At 39.3% G+C, this 23,416-nt stretch overlaps 2 protein-coding genes across 3 annotated transcripts in view; both read left to right on the top strand.

Moving 5' to 3' along the window:
- nhsl2 (NHS-like 2) overlaps positions 1-7,658 on the top strand; it is an 88,503-nt gene extending 80,845 nt beyond the window's left edge. Inside the window, exons 6-10 of the mRNA XM_087789689.1 lie at positions 105-1,191; positions 1,373-2,519; positions 2,598-2,892; positions 3,070-3,187; positions 3,440-7,658. Of these exons, the coding sequence (XP_087645815.1) occupies positions 105-1,191; positions 1,373-2,519; positions 2,598-2,892; positions 3,070-3,187; positions 3,440-3,776 (2,984 nt within the window). The 3' untranslated portion in view covers positions 3,777-7,658. The remainder of the gene's footprint in view (positions 1-104; positions 1,192-1,372; positions 2,520-2,597; positions 2,893-3,069; positions 3,188-3,439) is intronic.
- A 2,437-nt stretch (positions 7,659-10,095) lies between these two features.
- Positions 10,096-23,416, top strand: part of arhgap36 (Rho GTPase activating protein 36) — a 35,209-nt gene continuing 21,888 nt past the window's right edge. Inside the window, exon 1 of one of the 2 annotated variants that reach the window (XM_087789687.1) lies at positions 10,096-10,248. In XM_087789687.1, the coding sequence (XP_087645813.1) occupies positions 10,162-10,248 (87 nt within the window). In that variant the 5' untranslated portion in view covers positions 10,096-10,161. Of the gene's footprint in view, positions 10,249-23,086; positions 23,217-23,416 lie in introns of those variants that run through there. The other variant, XM_087789688.1, reaches the window with a different exon arrangement.

Raw genomic sequence — 23,416 nt, 5'->3', positions numbered from 1 at the left:
AGTCTTCAGTTCAGTTTTCATGATCTTTTCCACTGCAACAAGCTCCCCAACAATGTATGCATCATGAGTTTAAACTTGATCTTTGCTCTCTTTGTCCAATGCAGATTTGGAGCAACGCCCGCCAAACCAGTTTCACGCACGAGCCATGGACCATTCTGCCCTGCTGTGCTCAAACACACCTTCATCCTCCTGGAACGGACCCAAGGGCTCTACCTTTTCCCCGGCAGCCTGGAATGAACCGTACAACTTCAGCATGAACAAAGGCCCTGCAGTTCCACCTAAACAGCGCAGCATCATAGGAGGAGGGTCTGAAGGTGTGATGTTTGTGAACTCTGGACAGTCCACAAGCTCAAATTCGGGATCTTTCACGTCAGTGTCGGACCTCTCTGGCAGAAGAGGGAATAACATGCCAGAGATTCTGTTGGCAACTGCCACAGTGGGGAGGAGAAGTGAAACTGAAGGGGCTGCAGCTGATGGTGTGAAAGGAGTTGAAAGGAGAGGGGGAGTCGGGGAGGCTGGTAGGGGCAGAGAGAGGTCGGCTCGTTCAATAGCGGCGGCAAATGCATTCAAGTTCCGGGAACGTTCTCTTTCCACCCCAACAGACTCTGGGTCCTTCTGTTTTCAAGAGAGCGAGTTAGCTCAGCCAGAGGAAAGCGTTTCTCCGGGGAATGGGAACATATTAACAAACCACAGAGGACATCAAAACTTCTTAGGATTGGGTGACAATTACGCCATGGTATATCCAAGAGGCAGCTCGGAGGACAGTGCCAGTACTGCTGACACAATCTCTATTACAACTTCAGACTATGGTACAGAGGGACGCCTGCGTCTGCGCTCACGATCCATTTCACTTAAAAAGTCCAAGCGTAAACCACCACCGCCCGTCAGGAGTGTTTCTTTAATGAAAAATCTGGGAGAAGCCGAAGGAAGGATCCACCATGAAGGAGGATTGTATCGGGATGGCCGGCCAAAAAGCCTTCACATTCCTAGGGACCACTTTCCAGATTTCCAGCCGGATTTCCTCTTACCCAGCTCGTCAAAATCTGTAGTTGGTGAAGGGGAAATGGGTCAAAGAGGCAGTGATGGACCACCCAGCCTAGAAGTTCAAGCACCAGACAGGGAGGGGGAGACTGACCTTAACTTTTCCAATCATTGGCAACTGGGAGAGTGGAAGAACAATGACCCCTACAGGTACAATTTCCTTTATCCTTTCTCTGGACTAAACCAAATGTGTGTTATGTTTGTTTTTAAATTGTTCCTATACTTATTCCTTATTGACAGCTTTTCTAAAAAAAACATTTTCTTACAGCGGTCATTTAACCGATGTACAAAATATATTAAGCAACTTTCTTTTTCTTATGTATTTTATTAGGTCTCTATCTGGCTCTAGCACAGCAACTGGCACCACCGTGATTGAGTGTATGAAAGTCAGAGGAAGTTCAGAGTCGTTGCTTGACTCACCGGCCACCTCCAGAGCCACATCACCCTCACAGCTGCTAATTGAATCTGATGTCAAGGCTTATTCACCTTTCAAACCTCCTGGACTAATGTCTCCTTCAAGTGGTTACTCCAGCCAGTCAGAAACTCCTACTCCAACGGTACCTCTCAGTCATGCGGGTCATGGGGCAGTAGGAACATTGGGATCATCTGGGTGTAAATTGCGCCCGAAGATTCCCGAAAGAAAATCTTCCTTACCCTCACCCAAAGACCCTGTGGCCAGATCTAGATTGTCTTTTGAAATGCCTGGGAACATTCATCTGGAGCTTTCATCAATAAAGCCAAAGCAGAAAGCCAGCAGAAGGCATTCTGACACCTCAACAGCTGCTAAACCTGGAAAAGTCAGTCCCAGCTCATCCCAAGCTTTACCTGTGGTAACCCAAAATGAGCTGAAGACTATCCGACTTCGGTCTGTCTCTCGGGGGGATTTAGATGACTGCCCAGATGGAGCTTCAGATACTATAGAAGAAGAACAGCATGGACGGGACATACATGATCCAAGCCCACCACCAACTTTACCAAAACCCAAACCACCAGTTGCTATGAAACCCCCTCTGCCTAAGAGGCCAATTAACCTTTACCTCAAGTCCACACCCCCATCGTCCACTTTTCCTCTCATCATCGACTCACCCCCTGGCTCCCCCACAGAGCGCCCAGTGCCCCTGGGCAACATTTACAAAGTGATGAGAAAGCCTAAGCCCAAAAAACCTCCTCCTCAATCCATCAGTCCCTCAGCATCCGCAGAGTCGATCAGCACTCTTCCACCTTCTTATGACCATCGATTCCATGTTCAGTCTCGTTTTGAACTACCCCCTCTACCTGATCCTCAGCCTCTTCTGGAAGACCCAATTTTGGAACCTGAATTAGATGAAGAGTATAAACTCGGCCCTGAGGATGGAGGCTCTCTTCCTTCCCCCTGTAGTAACCAGGAAAACGTTGACTTACAGGACAAGAGCAAGACCCTTCCTTCAAGAATGACAATCTCTTGTCTGGCGGAACTGTCTGACAAGAAGAAACCCAAGGTGTGAGATCATGGCAGATATCATTGTATGTCATACTCAATATTGGCTTTCATGACAAACATTATTGTTTCATTCCAGGTTCCACCACCTGTTCCCAAGAAGCCAAACGTCTCAATCATCTCTTCATCCATCCAAGCACCCTCCAATGGTAGTTCAGAACGTCAGACCACTCCAGCTGACAGCCCTGTCGGTCCACAGTCTCCTACTCTGGAGTTCCCACCAGAGGACATCCCAATTCCCTGTGTTCCTCAAATGCAAGAAGAAGACGATAATCTCTTTGATGCTTATGGTTTGAAGGAGCCAATGATGAAGTTGCAAAGATCCTCGTTCATAGACTTGGAAGAGAAGATGGCCAGTGTTGGTATTGCAGCAGGTAGGAACGAAATACAAAATTGTGTTTAGCTGACTGACTTTAAAATCTTAAGTCATCTTAAGTCAACGATAGTAGAAAAAAGTTGATTTAACACAGGACCTGTGCTTTGACACCAACTGAACTAGAAGAAATGGTTTTGGGGTTTAATTGTTGTTTGTCAATGTTCTATTTCACCAGATTGCTCAACAGCTGGTGAACCAACGGCACTTCATATTACAGAGGGAAGTGACAATAACTTAGTCAACGATACCCCATCAACGCACACAACAGAAGACCTGTTCACTATTATACACAGGTAAGGATTAAATTTCCTCTGCAGACTTTGTTGATCCTTATATTTATATTGTTAAAATATTTAAGGAAGCAACTTTTACAATAGCTTACATATAAAGGCGTGTAACCAAGTTGATGATTGATGAACTTGGTTACCATCTGTAAAGCTATGGGAAGTTGATGAGGTTCTCAATGTCTTGATGAACATAATTGCTGGTGAGGCTACATTTTATTGGCCTTGATAAATATCATATCTTTCTCTTTCTGAATTCAGGTCCAAGCGGAAGGTTTTGGGTCGCAAAGAGCCAACCGATTCATTCGGCAGCAGACAGAGTCTGGTATCCCCAGTAAAGCACAGCACGGTCAGCTGCAGTGACTACAGGAACCTCACCTTGGGCAGCAGTCAGAGATCAAGCTCCCGCAATGAGAACTTCATGGCTCTGCTCCAGAAGAAAGGCAAGTCTTCGGGTGGAGGAGCAAGGGTCTCCGCCATGGAGCTCCTCAAAAGCACAAACCCCCTGGCTCGACGCGTCACAGAGTTCTCGTCTGCTACATTACCTGGCTCAGAGGGAGAAGTGGCTTCAGGAAATGGTAAAACCAATGATCAATGAAGTTTTGAAAACAAGAAAACTACACTGCGCCACTTGGGCGGCAACTGTTCCCCAAGTTGGCTCCAACTATTGACTGCCCATTTGTAATGTCCAATTTAACTAAAGCACACTTTGGACAAAATGGTCATTTCAATGGTCGGAGCCTCATTGTCCCTGTCTTTGCCAATTTTTACCAACCATAAAGTTAACTCATCTGGAGATCGATTTCTTCTTGCTATCTTTTCTGAGATAAACATGAGTTTGTGGTGCTTAAACATGGTAATGGAGGATAAGGGCACAGTGGGACGAAGAAGGGATCAATCTTTTATCCAACCATCAATGACAACAGACCCCCTGATGATGACAAATGTTGGAATCTGTAAAAGATCACAAACAGGCGACGAAGAGAAGAGCGACACCCGACCTAGAAGGTGTAACAACCAGTTGCTTGGATATTACCTTGTATTTCAACGGAATCAACAAGTAGCACTGCAACATCAGATCCTGGTTCGTGGTGAAGGATCTGCAAAGGCAACGTCAACCCTGACAACGTATAGGATATACTGACCCTCACCAGGACATACTGGGGGATAAATTCCTTTGGGGCTTTTGCAAACCATGAGAATGTCACTGAACACAGTCGTGGAGCTTCGAAAAACTGAGGCGTCTTTCCAAGTGACATTTAGGAACGTAAGCACTTGTCTTCTTTGTCAGTGAAGGCCATTTACAGGACACAGTTTAATGTTTATTATTGGTTTCTGAGGATTCTTTGTTTCTGTTTTTAGTCCATGGGTGAGCTATATTTTTTGTTATGGATGCCAAACACTCATGGGCTGTACTGTTTCTACCCTGTACAAACACATCCACATCGCAGTATTATTGTAAAATACAAGAAAACAAACAAAAGAGTGAGCAGCTTGAAATGACTCAATGTATGTAAATGTAACGGTGGGATGGAAGACAAGCTGGACAGATCTTTCCACGTGTGTGTGTGTGTTTGTTCACAACAGCGCAGAGATAATGAAAATCAAGCCTGTGGAGTTTCAATGCAGAAAGTATGAAGCAGGCTGGTTGTCAGACAGGGGTTTTAAATCCATTTTGGTCCCTAGTGACGGGACCTTAGGACTGTTAAAGCAGACCAGAGGGGACCTAGGAATGTGTGTTTGGAGAGAGCAAGTTCATGATGTGAGTGTGTGTGTGTGCACTTCAAATTACATCTTCATATCTTCTTCATCACCTTCCTGCCCCTGACTCAGCTCTGAATTCATGATGTCCAAAAATCTGTCCAGTTAAAGTAATATTCTTGGTTAAGAAGTGGAAATAAGGTTTTTGGCATAAAGTTAAAGTCCCAAAATGATCTTGCTCTGACTTGGTCTGGACCGGTGCTTGTCACCAGTGTCATTCTGTTGATATATTTGGATTCTACAAAGACTGTTTTTTTTGGTTGTTGGTTTGCAAAAAAAAGGATTATAGAGACCAGCCCTGCAAACACTTCTCGGGCTACCAATTAGATGAGGTAAATGTACAAAACACATTTTAGTTTAGACTGCCATTATATTTTTTAAATAAATCAATTAAACACATCACACCATGTTTACATGTAGCTTCTGTTTCTTCTATATTTGGCCACCATCTTCTCCTATGCTGCATCTTCTAGTCACTGACCATCCTCTTTTCACCTCCATCCCGTCCTCTGTCCACACCCTCCCCCAGTTTCTATTAACCTTCCGCTGCCTTTTTTTTAGCCCTGTTTCCTCATCCAGGCATTCAGTCTATGCATCTACACTCAACCGACGATGTGACACCGGATGAATGTCAATGAATGACTGTTAAGTAAAAAAAAATGCTGTTCTTAGTTTCCCAAAAAAAACATTCTCTTATTTCCTATCTTTTTATATTCATGTCCCTGTGCCATTAAGGATGATGGTTGGTGAAAGATGATGATGAAGGTAGAAGCAAGGATCTCTTGGATTTTAAACAAACACCCGGGATTATTTTTGGATCGTCAGTGACCTTACCCTTTGCATGGATGAGGAGTTCTGCTGCGTCAGAGCGCTCCCCGGTGGATAGAAACATACTTCACACGCTGTCTTTCAGGTTCCATCAGCCTGACAGAAAAAGAAAAAGGTCTTGAAACAGATCTCCATCTAGTCATGAAGCGATGCTTGTTTTAAATATTTAGTGAATGAAAAAAAAAAGCTGTAAAACTCTGTGTTAGTTTGCCTTGTATACTGAAGTGTTGGTGCAAAGTCAAATCATCACTGTGTTATGTTTATTTTTAAATATGCTTTTTTTTTAATCATTTTATCAGATTCGGTGACATAAATGTGACCAAAATGTTTTTAGAGCAATATCAATAAGATTACAGGATGTTTAACTAAACCTCACAAAGCAGAAGCAAGTTTCCCAGGATGATATGTGAGAAAAAGTAGGAGCTGGCCAGTAAAAAAAAACAAACATCTTGTTAAAACCTATTGATAAACTTGCATAGATAGATATGACTTGTGTGCTGTTTTACGCACATGCACTCTCTGGAGTTTAACAAACACACACTGTCTGTCAAGCGAAGGTACAGGTATACATGGTTGGATCGGGTCAAAAGGTTTTTGTTTATTTATTGTAAACATATAGTGTGACAATACAGCAAAGACATATTATTAAACTGAATTGTAAACTCACACCAAAGCTCATATTAAAAACGATCTAATTAAATTAATAAAAAAGGAAAGCTACAGATACATATTTTATTCATCAAGAAAAAAGAAATTATTCTAATGGCGAACCGTCATGTTTTAACAAATATTACAATATCAGAGTTTTTAAAATAACATTATAAAAGTGAAATATTATTGCCGAACTTAAATGCACTTCTCTGACCAACATTAATATTTATCTGATACATTTGTAGTTATGGCTGCATAATAAAATGATATATGTACTATTAATAATATAAGCCCACATAGCATCCCACTACTCATGCTAACACTTGATGAAGCAGCTTCACAAATGCTAAATCTATTAGCATAATGAATTAACCTTATTTGCTGCTAAAAAGCACTTCTTTTTTTTCTATTTAGGGGTTGATAACAAGCTGTGGGTGTATGTAAATATGTACGTACATCCACATTGAGCTTCAATATTATTGAATCATTTAAGTTGCTGCAATAGCATCGTTAACTATAACTCTCTAGCAGCTAATGCGCTTAGCACTTGAAAATGATCCTCCTCTCTCACTGTAGAGACAAAACACTAAAATGTTCACAGTTCTGGAGTCAAATTCGCTTCAATTAATTGAATATTTAAGTGAGTAAGTAAATTTAATCAGATTTTTTTCAAACCTAACTTAACACAATAGACGCTATAGCACCTAAACAATGTTTGACAAGCTAGTTTAAACTAAATATACATTCCAGAAAATTCAGAAGTTCAATTCCCAAAAATATTAATATTCATGTGCAGCCATTAAACCTTCCCTTCAGTTCACTCATTTATATATATTTTTGGAAGTCATGCGATCAATCCGCTCGATAATCGTTTGTTGTCTAGCTTTATAGCAAAGTGTAGATAAGAATCGTGGCGCCAAATTTTGTCCAAAGATGGTTAGATTTGTTTTTCTATCAAAAAGAACGGCCACTCCAGCCGGAGAAGAGTTGCATCGTGGGTCTGTACGTGCAGCTGCTAAAGTCACAGAGATAAGTAGACATCGAGAAGGATATAATTATTGGAACGATTCTATTTTTGTTATTCTGAATTGAGAAAAAAGTATTTAAAAGAATAACCCACATATGTATTGAATCTCTTGTGTTCCCGCATCAGATGGTCTGTAGCTGTGAGTCTCTGCAGCGAAGCAATGCCAATGTGATGAAATGATTATATCATAAAATAAATTATTTTTCTTGCTTACCCATACTTTTCATGTTTTGACTTCCTGAACACACAGCTTTTACAAAGTGAGTTTCTACACCGGTGAGTGCGGATGCAACAGGAAGAAAGATAAATAGCTCATCCTGTTTATTTATTGAAGTTCATAAAATAGCTTATTTTATACATTCGATTTTCTGGGATAGCAAAAAGATATACATTATTTATATGTATATGTAAGACATTGCAATGTAATCAAATGTTAATGCCACAAATAATGTGACGATGAAATGCTAAAATAAATCAACCAACAAATGTTTGAGGAATAATATTAATTTAAATCCAGGACAATCTTGACAAAGAAAATCCTATGGTTTTCCTCTCACTTTCACAGGTTACTCAGGTTGCTATTTTTTTGACTCAATACATGCGTCATTCCATCTTATTTTTTCTTTAAAGTGGCTTACGTAACCTGAAGAAATAAACTCTTCCAGTCCTCCATTCCATCAAGACGTATGTAATGTGCAAACATTTAGCATGAAGGGAACTTTACATAAAGGCTGGCTCCAACATCTGCCAGATGACTTCATCGTTGCTTAAATCCCGGGGTTCACTTTCAGGATAGAAGAAGAAAGAAGGTCCAGACCCAAGTCTTTTTCATCCGTCTGAACAATAGATTCACTTTATTGGTTCCTCAAACCAATAAAGTAAACAATAAAGTAGATAATGTCAGTCAAACCAGTCAGCGTGTCAAAAGATTAGCAGATGATAAGTGAGTGGGACTTCCTTCTTTATTCATAAATGAAAATAGTTTCAACAAAAATCAAGTTTAAACGCTGTCAGTTATTAAATCCCCTGATGGTCTTGCAACAGAACTAAACTGAACACATTCAAAGTGTGTGGCGAGCAAGAGCAGCCATTAGATTCAATGTTGGAGCACCCATTTGTTTTGCTGCAGAGAAGATGCTGTTTTAATGATTCCCTGAACACACTGTGAAAGCAAACTCACATAATGACCTGTCCCGAGACTCTGTGTGTGTGTGCGTGTGTGTGCGTGCGCGCGTGCACTCGCTTAATTGTCTAAAGACTAATGAGAGCTTCTCAAGTTTGTAAACTCAACGTCAAATTAACTACGTGTTTTGAATCTATAAAAGGAAAGTGCACGCGTGTGTGTTTGCGTGAGTGCGTGTCTTACATTTAAATAGTCATTACTGCGTCCACTTTAGGAAGGTTTTTTTTAAATGTTTGAATTAGTTAAAGACGCACACACACACACACACACACACATATATATAGTACACGCACGCGTATGCCCGCGCGCACCAACTCCAGCGATTTGCCAAGCACTGCTCTCTAGTGGATAAGATTGGTATATTTATTATTACCTGCTTCAAGCGCCAAATTAAAAAAATCAACAATCAAAACAAGTAAATACATAGATAAATAATGGAGATACGTGTTAAAAATATATATTATAATAAGTCCCGATCGATTTAAGTAACATGATTGGACAAACGGAACATTTGATTTGGAACTAGACATTTATTTTTTATTAAAAATAGTATCTACCCCATCAATGGTTCAGAACATGAACAAGATCATTAATTTATCCGAACAAGCGTGCAGAAGTAAATGGTTAAATTCTTCCTTAGTTTTTGATCAAAGAAAGTGATTTATGTCTGAAGATTCCGCATCAATAAACTAGTGTAGTTGTAGTCTGGAAAAAAAAACCCAGGACAACACAATGAAGGTTTTGTTCTCTTAATCATCATTTTATGAACCTTTTACAAGTTAAACATGGACACCTGGATCCGTGAGGGCTGTAATTAAACTGAGGGCTCCAGAGAATGTTTGCATTGTACCTGCCAGACAGTAGAGCAGGAGGGTCTGTCAACAGGGTTATTACTTATCCCTGAAAATGTCTTTTTATAGTCCTTTATCAGGGGGCGTGTTTTATCTGCCAGTGAAGCCTGTCCGACACTACATATGAAAAAACCCACATATATATGTAGCAATAATATATTATATGAAATATATAACATTTGTGTGGACAAAGGCTGTTTAAATAAAAAATATATTTATATAAGATATATTTATAAGATATATTTATATATATATATTTATATATATATATTTAAGAACAAAGCTGAAGACTGAGGGGAGACGATTTATTGTTATAATGTGTATTAACAAAGTCACCACACACACAGTCAGGTGGCTGTCACAGAAAGAGAGACAACAATCTAGCCGGTCTGTGTCAAAATTCTGATGATGATTATAAGACCAACTTGACAACCAAAAGCTGATGAGCGCTTCATACAAATATAGACATGATGAGAGAAGGTAAACAAACGGTGCAGAATTAATTGCAGCGGAAACAGAGGAAGTGAGGCAGGATCTGTGGAAGGAGGGCTGGTAGGAGGAGAGAGGTGGGAGGAGTCCCGTCGAGTGCAGCCAAGAGGAGCGAGGGAGCGTTCAGAGGGGCTCAGAGAGAGGAGCCCACGCTGGTCCTCATTAATTGGAGTGTTTGGACTCTCTTCCACCGATGCCTCTGTTGGATGGACCCGCACTCTTTCTGCCGGCCGTCACACAGCAGCGACCTTTGACCCTGGACATGCACTTCTACTATGTGGTAAGTAGCAGTGTACTTGTGATGGTAAAGCTGGTCATCTATAAACTGATACAACTTCATAAAGTTCTTTATTGTTATCACGTTTAAAGTCTTCAGTTTTTATCAAGAGAGGAAAAACTACTAATGACGTACATTAATAATATACATAAATCTACATGATGGTTTTATGCTTGTTTCTTTTTCGTTAAATTGGACATTTGATATTTTTAAATAGTTATTAATAGTTATAGAGGAAGTTTTCAAAATGTATCCCTTTTTTTTTAGAAGTGACTCAGTTTTGCTGACTCAACAATTGTGTTAGTTTGACATTTCCAGCCAGTTTGCTGAGATCAGCTGGTTTTATGTTTGCTGAAAAAATGGATGTAGCTTAAAGATGACTGATTATTCAAAACGCTTCAGATCAACGCAAACATGTAGGTACAGCATTGATAACAGGTAAAAGGTCACGTTAAAGGTAGGCCGAGTCCACTTGAATTCCTGTAACGTCTTGTCTGCCTGTTTGAATCCGATTCTAGATTAATGAGAGTAATTTCTGACAAAGTTAGATTCCCTAGATCTGTTTTCATGTGGTGGCGCAGAACCTGCAGCACATTTCCTGTAATCTATTCTCCCTTATGCCTCTAGTATGAAAGTGTAATCTGAACAAGATCAGTCAGAGCACATGTGGAGTCTTGTTGAGTAAACTCTCAGGTTAATTTGACAGCATCTCTAATGGAGAACATACTTGAAATGAGAGGTAGATTTAGAAACTAAGTAACGTGGGAATCTAGGCTACAGTAGATGCTCATAACACTTTTTTTATTGGTGGTTTTAGAAAATGAGAACAAATTGATTCATACTGATGTGTGGATGAGGTTCAATGAAACAGCTCATGGGGCTTTAAATCCCACTCTGTGCTCTATAACTTTCAACTGTGAACCAATAAATAATAAAATCATCACCTAGTGAGATCTGTACGTTAAGAAACATTATCAACCCAATGCTAATGTATCATGAAACATCATCAACTCAATGATTATGTATCATGAAACATTATCAACCCAATGCTAATGTATCAAGAAACATCATTAATCCAATGCTAATGTATCAGGAAACATTATCAACCCAATGCTAATGCATCATGAAACATTATCAACCTAATGCTAATGTATCATGAAACATCATCAACCCAATGATAATGTATCATGAAACATTATCAACCCAATGCTAATGTATCAAGAAACATCATTAACCCAATGCTAATGTATCAGGAAACATTATCAACCCAATGCTAATGCATCATGAAACATTATCAACCTAATGATAATGTATCATGAAACATTAAGAACCAAATGCTAATGTATCAAGAAACATTATCAACCTAGTGCTAATGTATCATGAAACATTATCAACCCAATGCTAATGTATCAAGAAACATTATCAACCCAGTGCTAATGTATCATGAAACATTATCAACCCAATGCTAATGTATCAAGAAACATTATCAACCCAATGCTAATGTATCAAGAAACATTATCAACCCAGTGCTAATGTATCATGAAACATTATCAACCCAATGCTAATGTATCATGAAACATCATTAACCCAATGCTAATGTATCATGAAACATCACCAGATGTCATAAGACAGAAAAATGATAGTGTTTCATGAACCTGGAGCGGTATAGTTGTATCCAACCGTAACACTATGAATGTTTTTGGAAGGGAATGTCTGACTGCTGATTTGAAAATCGTGTTTATTAAAAAACAATGGTTTGTAATTGCTAGCAATAATCTGAGAAGTCATGAGAAGGTCTGATGATAGTGATATTATATAAACTTATCTATTTGTTATCTACATGACCCTGTTCAGCAGTTATTACACGCTTTGTTCACACTCTACTGCACATCACTCGATGTTTCTTCTGCTCTGCTTGTTCGTTTAACCATGTCGTAATTCATTCATTTTATTTACTCATAATAAAGATACTAGTTGGTTGATGAAGTAGAATTGGCCACAGGGAAGGAAGACGCTCTTACTGCAGCAGCTGAAAAAGGGTCAATCACTGTTTGCTACCCACAGGGTAAACAATGGGGCTTTGTAATGTCACTATTCAGGGTTAATACAAAGAGTAAATAACATTTTTGGAACGTGTTTGAAAAGTAAAGAACTGCATTTTTGTAGAGATATTTTTCCTCGATTGTGGATTGGATATCCTGCAATGATCGAGGTATTTCTGTACCAAACAGGAGGTAAGATTTATTAATTCTCTAAGGTGCAATTAATTACAATTTTACTGATTTTGTCCTTCTTCACCAAACTAAATATTTTCCTTCAACATAAGTTTTACTCCGACATCCAAATCTTCCCTAGCTTATCTTAAAGGCTGACATTTGTCTTGGTCACTATATCAACATGAACCTTGATCTACTTAGATTTCGAGTCGATAATCCAGCCGGCCACAAGTATTAATTGGCCACCGGGCCACTATTCATATCACCCAAAAAATAATCAGTTGTTGCTTGGACAGGACTGAAAAAAACCCTAAAACAAATCAATTTTACCATCATACTCAATAGACAGTAGATCAGTCTCAGCTGTTGGTATGAGCCTAACCTGCTGAACAGGTGTGTAGGTTCTGGTGGAAGGAGTCTGAAGACATGTTGGACCTTTCAATTTAGAATTTAATAGACTCAGGTTTACAGGACACAAAAAGCAAAGTTATTATTTCTCCCTGGGTTATGAGAAAAGAAGAATACCTAAGACAGATGAAAGAAGCAGATTTAATTGGTTTCGCAGCCCAAAACATTCAGTATTGACACTTAATCGACGAAGTAGAACAACCGGATAATAATAACAAAAGGTGTTTTGGAGACAGAATAAAGGTTTTGAGGTTAAAGATAATGGAAGAAACTCACTGATTTATTTTGTCCGGATTCCATGAGACTGTTCTGGGTGTATGTGAGTGTATCTCATGCCATCTGTTTCGGAGCACCACTTAGCCTAACTAGCAAACCAAGTCCAAAGCTAATAGCTCACACTTAGCACTCTCTTAGTCGGTTTCCCTTCCACTTCTGCCAAAAATTACCACACAGCTGCACGCATCATTTGTGTTTCTGCACATCTGTCACATTCTAGGTTCATCAAAATCGTTTCATTGTTGGAGTTTATTGTGTTTGTTCTTTACTGACTTTGAATTAATGATGAACTGCATTATGTAGATACAGGTCCCCTTGACCTCATGCTAGATTTTCTTTATACCAGGAAGTACAGATAGGAAGGAAAATACTCATCACCACTTCAGTTCCCCACATACCTGCTACTCATGCTCACATGACAGGACCAGGACAGTTTAAGGAAGATAAATTAGAAGTGGTTTGGCAGAACTAGAGAACGTAATGCAACCACACCATGTGGCACCTCATTCTAAGCCATTGAGAATCACGTTCAGAATCAACTTCTTCCACATGTAGTGTTCACCATATTTAGGTTTGAACAGTATATTTTGAAGTAAAGAGCTCTTACTCCGGCTTTAATGACGTATTTTCGCAATTTAGCAATATTACATTTCTTATTAGAGTCCTGGCCTCCAGCAGGTAAGCACTTATTATTTTCATAACCCCCCACAGAAGCTATCAACTTATTGCTTCTGTGGCTCACTCTGTACTTGTACTCACAACCTTTTCTTTCCAGCATTACCGTGCACTCAAATCTATGGCATCAGTTTCATATGTGAAATGTAATCCGTCGTCATATCTGTTAAGAATCGTCAGGTTTATTTTGTCCCACACGGCTGTTGTGTGGTGAACATCAGCTGTGATACATTAAATATTTACTAATGTTTGAGTCCTGGTATTAGGTCTGTTGCTCTGGGCGATCACGATTGAATTTTGTTTGTCCTCCCAAGGTCTGTACTGCTTCTCTTGAGGCTCAATAATACGCTTCATTTTTTCATTACTTTGATTGTGTTTACCAATGAGATGCACCATTCTTGAGTTGTGAAAGATGTTGATCGAAATTGTTTTTCAAAAACATACTACAACAAAGGAAATATAAAAATAAGGATGAACAGTGTTATTATTACATCAAAAAAGAAGAATAAATATATCATTAGTAAGGATATTGGAAAGAAAGTTTATCAATTTTACATTATTTATTTTAATATACGTTTTATTTACGTGTGAATCATAATAGCACTTTGGATCTAATATGTTTCTGATGAATTCTTTTCTAATTTAATTTGCTGGATAAGAAATACACACAAATATGACTAATTAAACAAAATACTATTACAGAGATGAACAAGTATTTGATAATAACAATCAGGACGGGGCCCTTAAAGGTCGGTCAAAGGGTCGCATGTTACCCCCAGTGAGCAGGAAGTCCAGGTCATCTCTAGAGTATCAATATGGTTGAAGAATTGTTTTAAATATTTTGAAAAGTTTATATGAATCATATAATAAAAGAAACAATGTTCACTTGAGCTGCGAATTTTTCCAAGACGGCTGTTGAAGCACTTATGTAGTGTTTCATCTAGACGGAAGTAAAGCTTTACTTAAGAACTCTATTTAATAGGAATTTCTTTATTTTGTTTTTGTCCAGTATTTAACCATTTATTTAATATCAAATCGAAGTCAGAGCAAAACAGTGGAAGAGTCATAGATCTGATGAGTAGCCAATTGTGAATTTAAATTCTTTGACTAATATTTAGAATTTTGTTTTCCAGTTCGAACACACAGAGTAAATCTCATTTACTACCAATTAACAAGGATTTCATTTTGGGGGAAATTCCTTTAGAAAGCTGAGAAGAAGAGCGGGGTGGGTTTCCTTGTAAACAAGAGGGGGGATCTATTTTCAATCCCACATGGATCAGGGTCAGCGCACACCTGCACATCTTCTCAAGTGTCTCCTCTAGTAGGGCTCAGATTTCACGTTCAGGAAAAGGTGACCACAGTGTAGGTTCCTGATGTCAACATGGACACCCACTGAAGCCTCGGTCACCACATCTCCCTGAAGAAGACCTGAGAAGGTGATTTAACGTGTGGCTCAACTGTGTCTTCTTGGAGCATTGTCACAATATGTTGCAGCTGTTTCATGTTAGAACCCTCACATATGAACACTGGACCTTCAGTTATATTGCGATTAAACGTCTTCAACTTTTTAATCTGCAAATGTAAACACAGACCTGGAATCGTACCAAACTCACTAATGGTTGCTTGTCGACTTACATTTGATGGTTGAGCGAGATTTTTTTTTTCCATCAGTGGAAACCCATTTATAGTTGCTCCTGATAATCTACTTCTGGACTTTCTTGCTTGAGAGTCACGCTGGACACAAAGTGGCACTTGTTTTCCCTTCCACTTTCTCACCAATGATGCCTTCAGGCACTTTTTTTATGCATCTGGAGTAAGCAGGCATTCGTGTGTGTGCATCCGTATTAGCGTTCGTTTGAGCGCCGGTGCCTTCAGGGTGTTCTCCCGAACCGTCTTCAATCTCCCATCAGCCGTGAGTGGGGTTGCATAACCAGCGCAACCTCGGCTACATCCAGATGCAGTTTCCACTCAGACCCAGATTAGAAAAACAGTCTTTGTTCTGAGTCGCTGCTCGACTGCTGTGCCAGAATCAATCCGTTACAGAATTCCCATGAACCTTTTACTTCATCTACAGTTTTGATTTGTACTTACCTCACTTCATTACCTGTTTCCTGCTCCTTCCTGATAACATCTGCTAAAAAAAAAGCAGCTAGAGATTCTTTTGATTTTCTGTGCTTACACGCTCAAAATTACTCTGAATATTTGGCAGGAATCCTGGAACTGCCTGAGTCACCAATGTAGGAGAGATTCTCAACATTACTGCACTTGGAAGTTCCTCTCTGTATCTCATCCTTCTAACGTACCTTGAGTAAAAGACAACTCTTTTTCTTGATGCACATGATGGATGTGTGCTTGGTTGACCGCGTGTGTCATCATGATTTACACAGTTCTGAGGCTGGACACCAAGGCTGTCTTGACACTGGCTAAGGTCATGAATGTTCTTGTTTGGAGACTGGACTAGAACACAGTTACGCAGAGAAGAGTCCGGTCAGTTAAGTGTAAAACATGTTATGGTTATATTTTTACGGGTCAGGATTAAGATTATTAACAGGGTGAAGGTCTGAGGTAGGTTAACTGTTTGGTTCAATAGGTACTCTATCGGACCAGAGGGCTAGTTAAATAAATATATTCATCCATTCATCAATTCTCATGGGGTCGGGGGGGGGGAGGGTATCCCAGTTTCATCGGGCGAGAGGCGTTGGACACCCTGGACAGGACGCCAGTCTGTCGCAGGGCACACCATTCACACACACACTCATGACCATGGACAATTTCCCAAAGTTCTCAATCAACTACTGTATTTTTTTGGACTGTTGGAGGAACCGGAGAGTAAACCCATGCAACAAATTATCTATTTTCATGCATTCAAAAAAATTATTGAATGTCTTATCATTGCGTCTATGTGCGATCTAGTCGGGAAATGTGGGCATTGCTATAGAAAATGTTGCAATCCTTTGAAGAACATTCCTAAGAGTAGCAAATAATTTCAAGCCCTTATACTGCATGACATTGTATTTTTAAAGATATCGCTGATCACTGCAGTAACTCTTACTTGGTTACCCTCTCACGGGTAATACAGGGTCCTACAGAGCTTTTTTGGTGCTAAAGATTACTGCCATGAAATGCTTTGTGTCTGGATTAAGCATGGTTTTATGTTTTGCTTTTGGCTATATTTGTCAGCAAAGTCAGATTATGGATGTTCGCTAACTACTCCCTTATTATTAGTGCTAGTAGGAATATGCTCATTTTTTCCATCTAATTCATAGGTATGTTTTAAACTAAGACAGAACTGTATGGCTAAAATTAATCAAGTTATAGCCTTTAAAAAATCCCTTGGGTACTGCAGCTAGTTTAAATCCATAGAGAATAATTAAAAAAAGTGAAACTTGCTCTTTGTAGCTCACAGTTTTCCAACGTCAAGTCGACGTGTGTAAAATAGTTGTATTGTGTGTTTTTGAATAGTTACAAACAAGATATGATCAAAATTACTTTCAATGGAACAACTGAAAAAAAAAATGTTTCCTCTCCCTGGTCACCCGAGATCCTAATCCTGGCAGCTCAGAAATACGAGATAAGGAAGGATCATATATGACCCAGGACAACTCTGTTAACACTTCCTTACAGTTCCTGCTGACAGGTTCTCAGTGACATCACTAGTATGTACGAGAAAAACATTATGAAACCCTGAATAAGTAGTTGTGACTTTTCTGGTGAACTAGTAAAACTAGTAACATGATGATAGGTTGAAGTGTTTAAGGTTGAAGTCTTTTATTTAAGGGTAAAGTTAAGAGTAATCTTGGCAGCGTCAAAGATGCGACTTAACATTTTCAAGGAAGCATTTCCTTCTTTCCTTAATCCTTATCATGGATGACGTGTCACCGTTACACAAGTCTCGGGCGTGTTGTCAAAGACAGAATTAAACTTTCGAGGGAGTCTAATCTCTTGGATATATTTTGGTTTAATACATCACAGCTGATTTATAAAAGGATAATGAAAACGCCTTTTTTTTGGAAATGTTGACGAAGTAAACATATTTCAGGATCTCGCACACGTCAGAGATGAAAGAGCGTCAGCATCAAAGCCCTGATTGGCATTTTACCCACATTTCCTGTCTAATCCCGGCGGAGGAATCTCCTGCTGTCCCAAAATGGTGGCCATATCTCGTCGCTGTCTTCGTCCTAAGATGGACGTCCGTGCCACCAGCGTCAATGTCAAATGATTTTCGACTTTGGTTAGTTTTTAATTTCCTTTGATCATCTTGATAGTTTATGTTAGTTAATCATACATACATATATATATACGTGGAAAGTTTGCTTATACTCTTTCTTTAATGTTTTCACATCTGGAGCATCATTTTTCGACGTTTCTGCCAGTCTCTTCGCCAGAAGTTGTACAAGCGTGAACGAACTAGTGGAAAGTGAACGCTCCCTGACGGGTATAATGCGTGACGTATGCGCCGTCATGCTACACTAACCCTCCTCGCACACAAACGTATGTTACAGAGCTACACAACCAGATGGTGGTTACGTCACATTTCGTCTCGCTGTGAGGGAACTTTATCTGACAAGAGAAATGAAACGAAAAAAGATGGCGGTTAAATGTTCCGTGCCAATGAACGGATGGATGGACTGAAGCCTGAGATGAACTTCAATATTTGGAATTATTGATTATCCAGATGTGAATGCAGATATTATATTGAATCACTGTTGTCCAGTTTTGACCAGCTTTTTTAAGATATATTTGTAAAGTAACAGATAGTTTAAAAAAAAGAATGAAGCATGTACGTAAAGAAACTTAGCATCAGTTGAAGATACCAGACTTGAGTTGAGTTTGTTAGTTTGACAGATCTAAGTATGATTTTTATCAAGCGTATCAAAACTAATGTAACAAACAACCTGCTGCAGCTTCGGGCCTCAGAGCTGGTCAATCAATCAGTAATCAATTAAATTAAAAGTGACTTCATATGAACATGGTAAAGAAAGTGGATTTTTGTGATGTTTGTGATATTGGCTTTATTTGTCTAATATTGTGTCGCTCGTTCTTTGACACAAAAAAAATGTTGAGACCATTTTTTTTCTCTCTTTTTGAATAGTTAAGCTCATAAGCTCAGGTGTGTCGCATTTCCTAAGACCCTCCTTGAGCCGTTCCAACAGCTGCATGTCCACCTGTGGAGAATCCAATTGTGTTAAGAAATCTTTAGAAATCTGCAGAAACATCTTGACTAGCCACTTGAATTACTTCATGGACATCATCACAACAAACATCTTCATTCGTCGGCTTGTTTACCAGCCGGGGGTGGAGTGTTGCGCAACAGGAAGTTTTGAGCAACTCTGGTGCGAGCGAGGGTGGAAGCTGCTGGTGATGGTCTTGATGATGATGGGCGTGGACGTTAACGTCCTGTTTAGAATTCCGAGCGGCTCTGAAGGATCATGTAGCGCCACCGTGGCACTCAGACCCGATCCTGACCCGACATGAGAGGCAGAGAGTCGGGCTTGTTATCGGTGTCCCTGCTGGATTCTGACTTCCTCTGTCTACGTCGGCATTTCCTCTCGTCCTCCACCAGAACACAGATGAAACCTACCTGGTGCAGAGAGCAAGTGGGTTTGGGTTTCTTCACTACATCCCAGAGAGAGGATAAAACACCATATATTTAAGTTTGTTTGTTGTAATAACATAATTTTACAAGTCAGTTCAATAGCAATTTCCCTCCTAAAACAAAACACAAAAAGCAGCTGATAAAAAAAAACGACATTATGTTCTGAGAACTTTTGCTTGTGAGCCAAACCTTGTTTATTGTTGACCAATTGAGTTCTGAATTTAAATTAAATAACAGCATGTTCTTGTTTTCTTTGTCTTCCGTTGAATTAAAGAATCTTTGGATCTAATATTATATCTTTATTTTTTTTTAATTATATTATTATTGAGACTATTCACTGTCATCTGATACACTCATGGTATTTACTACAGTATTATGAGAAGATTAGAACTTCTTCTTGTCGTCATATGGCCTCAGAGAAAATCCCTGTAACCTTATGCCAGTAAACACTTTACATCATTTCCATTTTTAACCGATAGTTTAAGTTCTGCACACGTCATTTTTTTTACTGTATTGTTACCCATATGTGTATCATGTCGCGTAAAGTGACAGACAAAGAGGTTTTTAGGTCAGCTGGTCACAGAAGGTACAAACATGTTCTATTTAAAAAAATATTTTAAATAAAAAAAATTCAAGTTGCTGCAGATGTTCTTGTTTGTTTACTTATAATACTGTAAGTTCAACATTTGACTGATCTGATTTGCGTTTCCTTGCATTTATCCCCTTAATATTTATACTTTATACTTTGTTTAAGCGCTTTGTGACCCTGGTCTGGAAAAGCGCTATACAAATAAAAATTACTTACTTACTTAAATTTGTCAAAAATATGTTAATATGAAAAATATCAACAACAGCCAAATTATATACTTGTGAAAAAAAAAACAACAACTTGAAAGTGGCCGATTCTGTCGGAAACACTCCTAACTAAACCACTGTAACATTTGTCTCTGTGGATGATAACATTAGTAACACAACCTCCCGTTTTTCACCTTTTCAAAGTGAAAAAATGCATATACTTTGAATAAAATTATATTAAAATAATATATTTTTTAGTATTTATGTTTAATGTTGTATCATAACCTAATTCCTCTCTTTTGTATCCAACCTTTCTCTTATGCACATGTCTTGTTACGAACATATTATATATATAATGACATTATTGATCCTCGATCAGCTCTGGAGTCTGTGTGAAGTCCATCATTATGATGAAAGACTGTATGAAATACTTCAAATAAAGTTTTAATTTAGGTACAATTATCAACTGAAGTCTAAATGTTGATTTAAATCCATTTCTCTTCTTAATCACTTTGAGCCCATCGTCGCACGACTTAAAATAAGCATGTATTGCTTCACCTGATTCTAGAAAGTAGCTACCGCTAGGGGGCAGTATGGTCGCTCGAACGCTTCAGTGTGTTTTTTGAGTCACTGCTCGTCATTCATCCTGTTGTGCATGTGAGCCGCAGAGTCAGCAGAGTCAGCAGCACACTTGACCACATCAGACGTGTGACACGCAGATCTCGACCTCTTCACCACGGACATGTACGTCCACACCGGGCGGGACACAGAGGAGGGCGGAAGAGCTGACTGTGGGGCGACGTGCAGAAGATCAATGGAGGAGAGAGGCCTCGGGTCAGAGGTCATAGTGAAACAAGAACATATCTACGTCATCACAGTTACAATTACACTGTCTATATATTCATTTTTTTTTCGTTATATGCTAGATAATAATAAACCAAAAATGTTTTTTTATTTTGTGTGAAACTAATGTATAAGCAAAAATGCATAATAATAATTAAAATAAAAAACAGAGGCAGACGTCACTGTCCACTAGTTTAATACAATTGGAGTTTAATGCTAACACATATATTTACTGGTGATTATCAATATCAATTATTTAAATATTAATATATAAATAAACATCTGGATAATATATATATAAACATCTGGATAAAGACATGTCACACACACCTACGAACAATTAAGAGGTTTTTTTTCTTCTTTTTTTCAACCTTCTTTTTTTTAATGGGGAGGAAACCGGAGTGCTCTCGCAAGCAGGGAGAAAACATACAACATTTACATACATTTCAAAACTGAAATCTGCATGTTGGGAACCAGCAACCTTCTTGCTCACAACACTGTGTGCCCATGTTTTTTTTTATGATCATATAAATGTATTATCTCTTATGCGGACTGGATATGATTGACAGGTTTCAGGGTCCTCAGAGATTGTATTTGAAATAGTGTGCCACTGGTTAATTCTGGACACAGTGTCAGCCGGCTCAAGTGTTAGTAGATAGAAAGTGGTGATTGTAGAGAAATAACATTATCTTTGCTTTGTCTGATTTTAATCTTCTGGTCCACAGAAAATTTCTGTGAAATTCCTTTAAGGCCACTTTATTTACACTTTATTTCTTTGCTTGTCACATTTCAAAACTCATTTATTTATTATTTTAATGGGTCATTCAGGGAGTCTACGCGTTTTGAATTCACTGGAATTTTGGAGTAAACTGGTGAGGGAGAACAGTTCAACTCCACACATCATGTCATGTAGAAATTAAGTTAAGCCGTACAAGGGTTAATTATACATGAACTATAAAGTGGATTGATCTGATTGTTCCTACACATTATAAAATGATTAATGTAAACATGCAGGCTTTATAAGAATACAAATCAATTTTTTTATTACAACTACAGAGTAAATTGTTTATAGACTTTTTTTTTTAGCTGCACCTGAGTTTTTAAGAGGAAGATAGATGTGGATCAACGATGAATGTGAAGTGTTGACCAGTGGTGAAGTGTTCAGTCACCATGCTAACAGGTCAACAAACTAATCGTTGAGATGAGACTTTCCGTCCTTTCACGCTCCATCTGCTTGTCTTTGCTCTGTCTGTCGGCCGGCGTCATGTTTGTTTGTGAAACTTGCTCTCTGCAGAAACTCCGAGTCGTGTGTGTTTGAGCAGCGCTTAAGCTCCCCGTCGCCGGAGCCCCCCTCGGCTAATAGCTTGATCGGGTTCATGAAATCTGAACTGTCTAGGATTTGACCTCTGACGACGAGGAAGTTTGTGCTTTTGTCTCCTATTGTGTTCGAACCACAGAGGAGTCTCAGACTCGTTCAGCCACTTACGCTTGGATTTGAATGGAACCTTTGAGTTTTTCAGAACTTTGAGTCAAATAAACCTGGAGGTATGTGACCTTGGATCTTCCAGAGAGGAGCTCTTGCATCTCCTCATCACCAGCACCTCCTCACATTTCCTCCTCTCTTCACTTCCCCCAACGTCTATTCTGAGCGTTCATCCAGACGCCATAATCCTCTTCTACACTTTCTCCTCGTGCTCACTTATACTATTTACCCCTTTTTCCTGTCACTTCACTGTCTCCTCCTCCTTTAGTTGCTCTGGAGCCTCCACCGTTCCTGCACCCCTTTATGGTGCCCTGTTCTCTTTCAGTGCTGCGAATCCCCCTCTTCTCTTCTTCTCTCTATCAGCTTGTCTGTTTCTTTCGTCACTTGGCTCTGTCTCTTCAACAATCCCCCCCAATTATGTGACCCCCATGCTTCCTCTCATTCCTCTCTCCTCCCTCTGTCCTGTGTTTATGTTCTCCAGCTCCTGGAAGTGCCGTGCTCCTCCTCCTCCTCCTCCTCCTCCTCTTCCCTCCCTTAATCTTACACATTCCCTCTCTCAGCCGGTGCCTCTGTCTCTGTCGCTGCTGGGATGCATTTGTGCGCCTGAAACCGTTGTGGATATCAGAGTCTGAGGAGTCTCCGGAGAAAGTCCGTAGCGGAGGACAAAACCCCGGTCCAGGTACTTGTGTGTTTGTGTTTGGTCGCCATGGCAACGTTTGTTTCTCATCATTATTTCCTTCCACATAGATGATCACTTGATTTTTCCTGCATGATTTGATGCACTTTCACGTGTCTTGATCATTGAAGTTGTCAGTCGCATAATAAAATACATGTTTGAACTTTTTTCTTTTTCTTAATCTTCCCGAAATGAAAGAATGA

Source organism: Callionymus lyra, chromosome 4 (genome assembly GCF_982586985.1).
Source record: "Callionymus lyra chromosome 4, fCalLyr1.hap1.1, whole genome shotgun sequence".
NCBI lineage: Eukaryota > Metazoa > Chordata > Actinopteri > Syngnathiformes > Callionymidae > Callionymus > Callionymus lyra.
The sequence above is the reverse complement of the archived record's forward strand: the minus strand, read 5'-3'. Positions and strand labels throughout refer to the sequence as shown.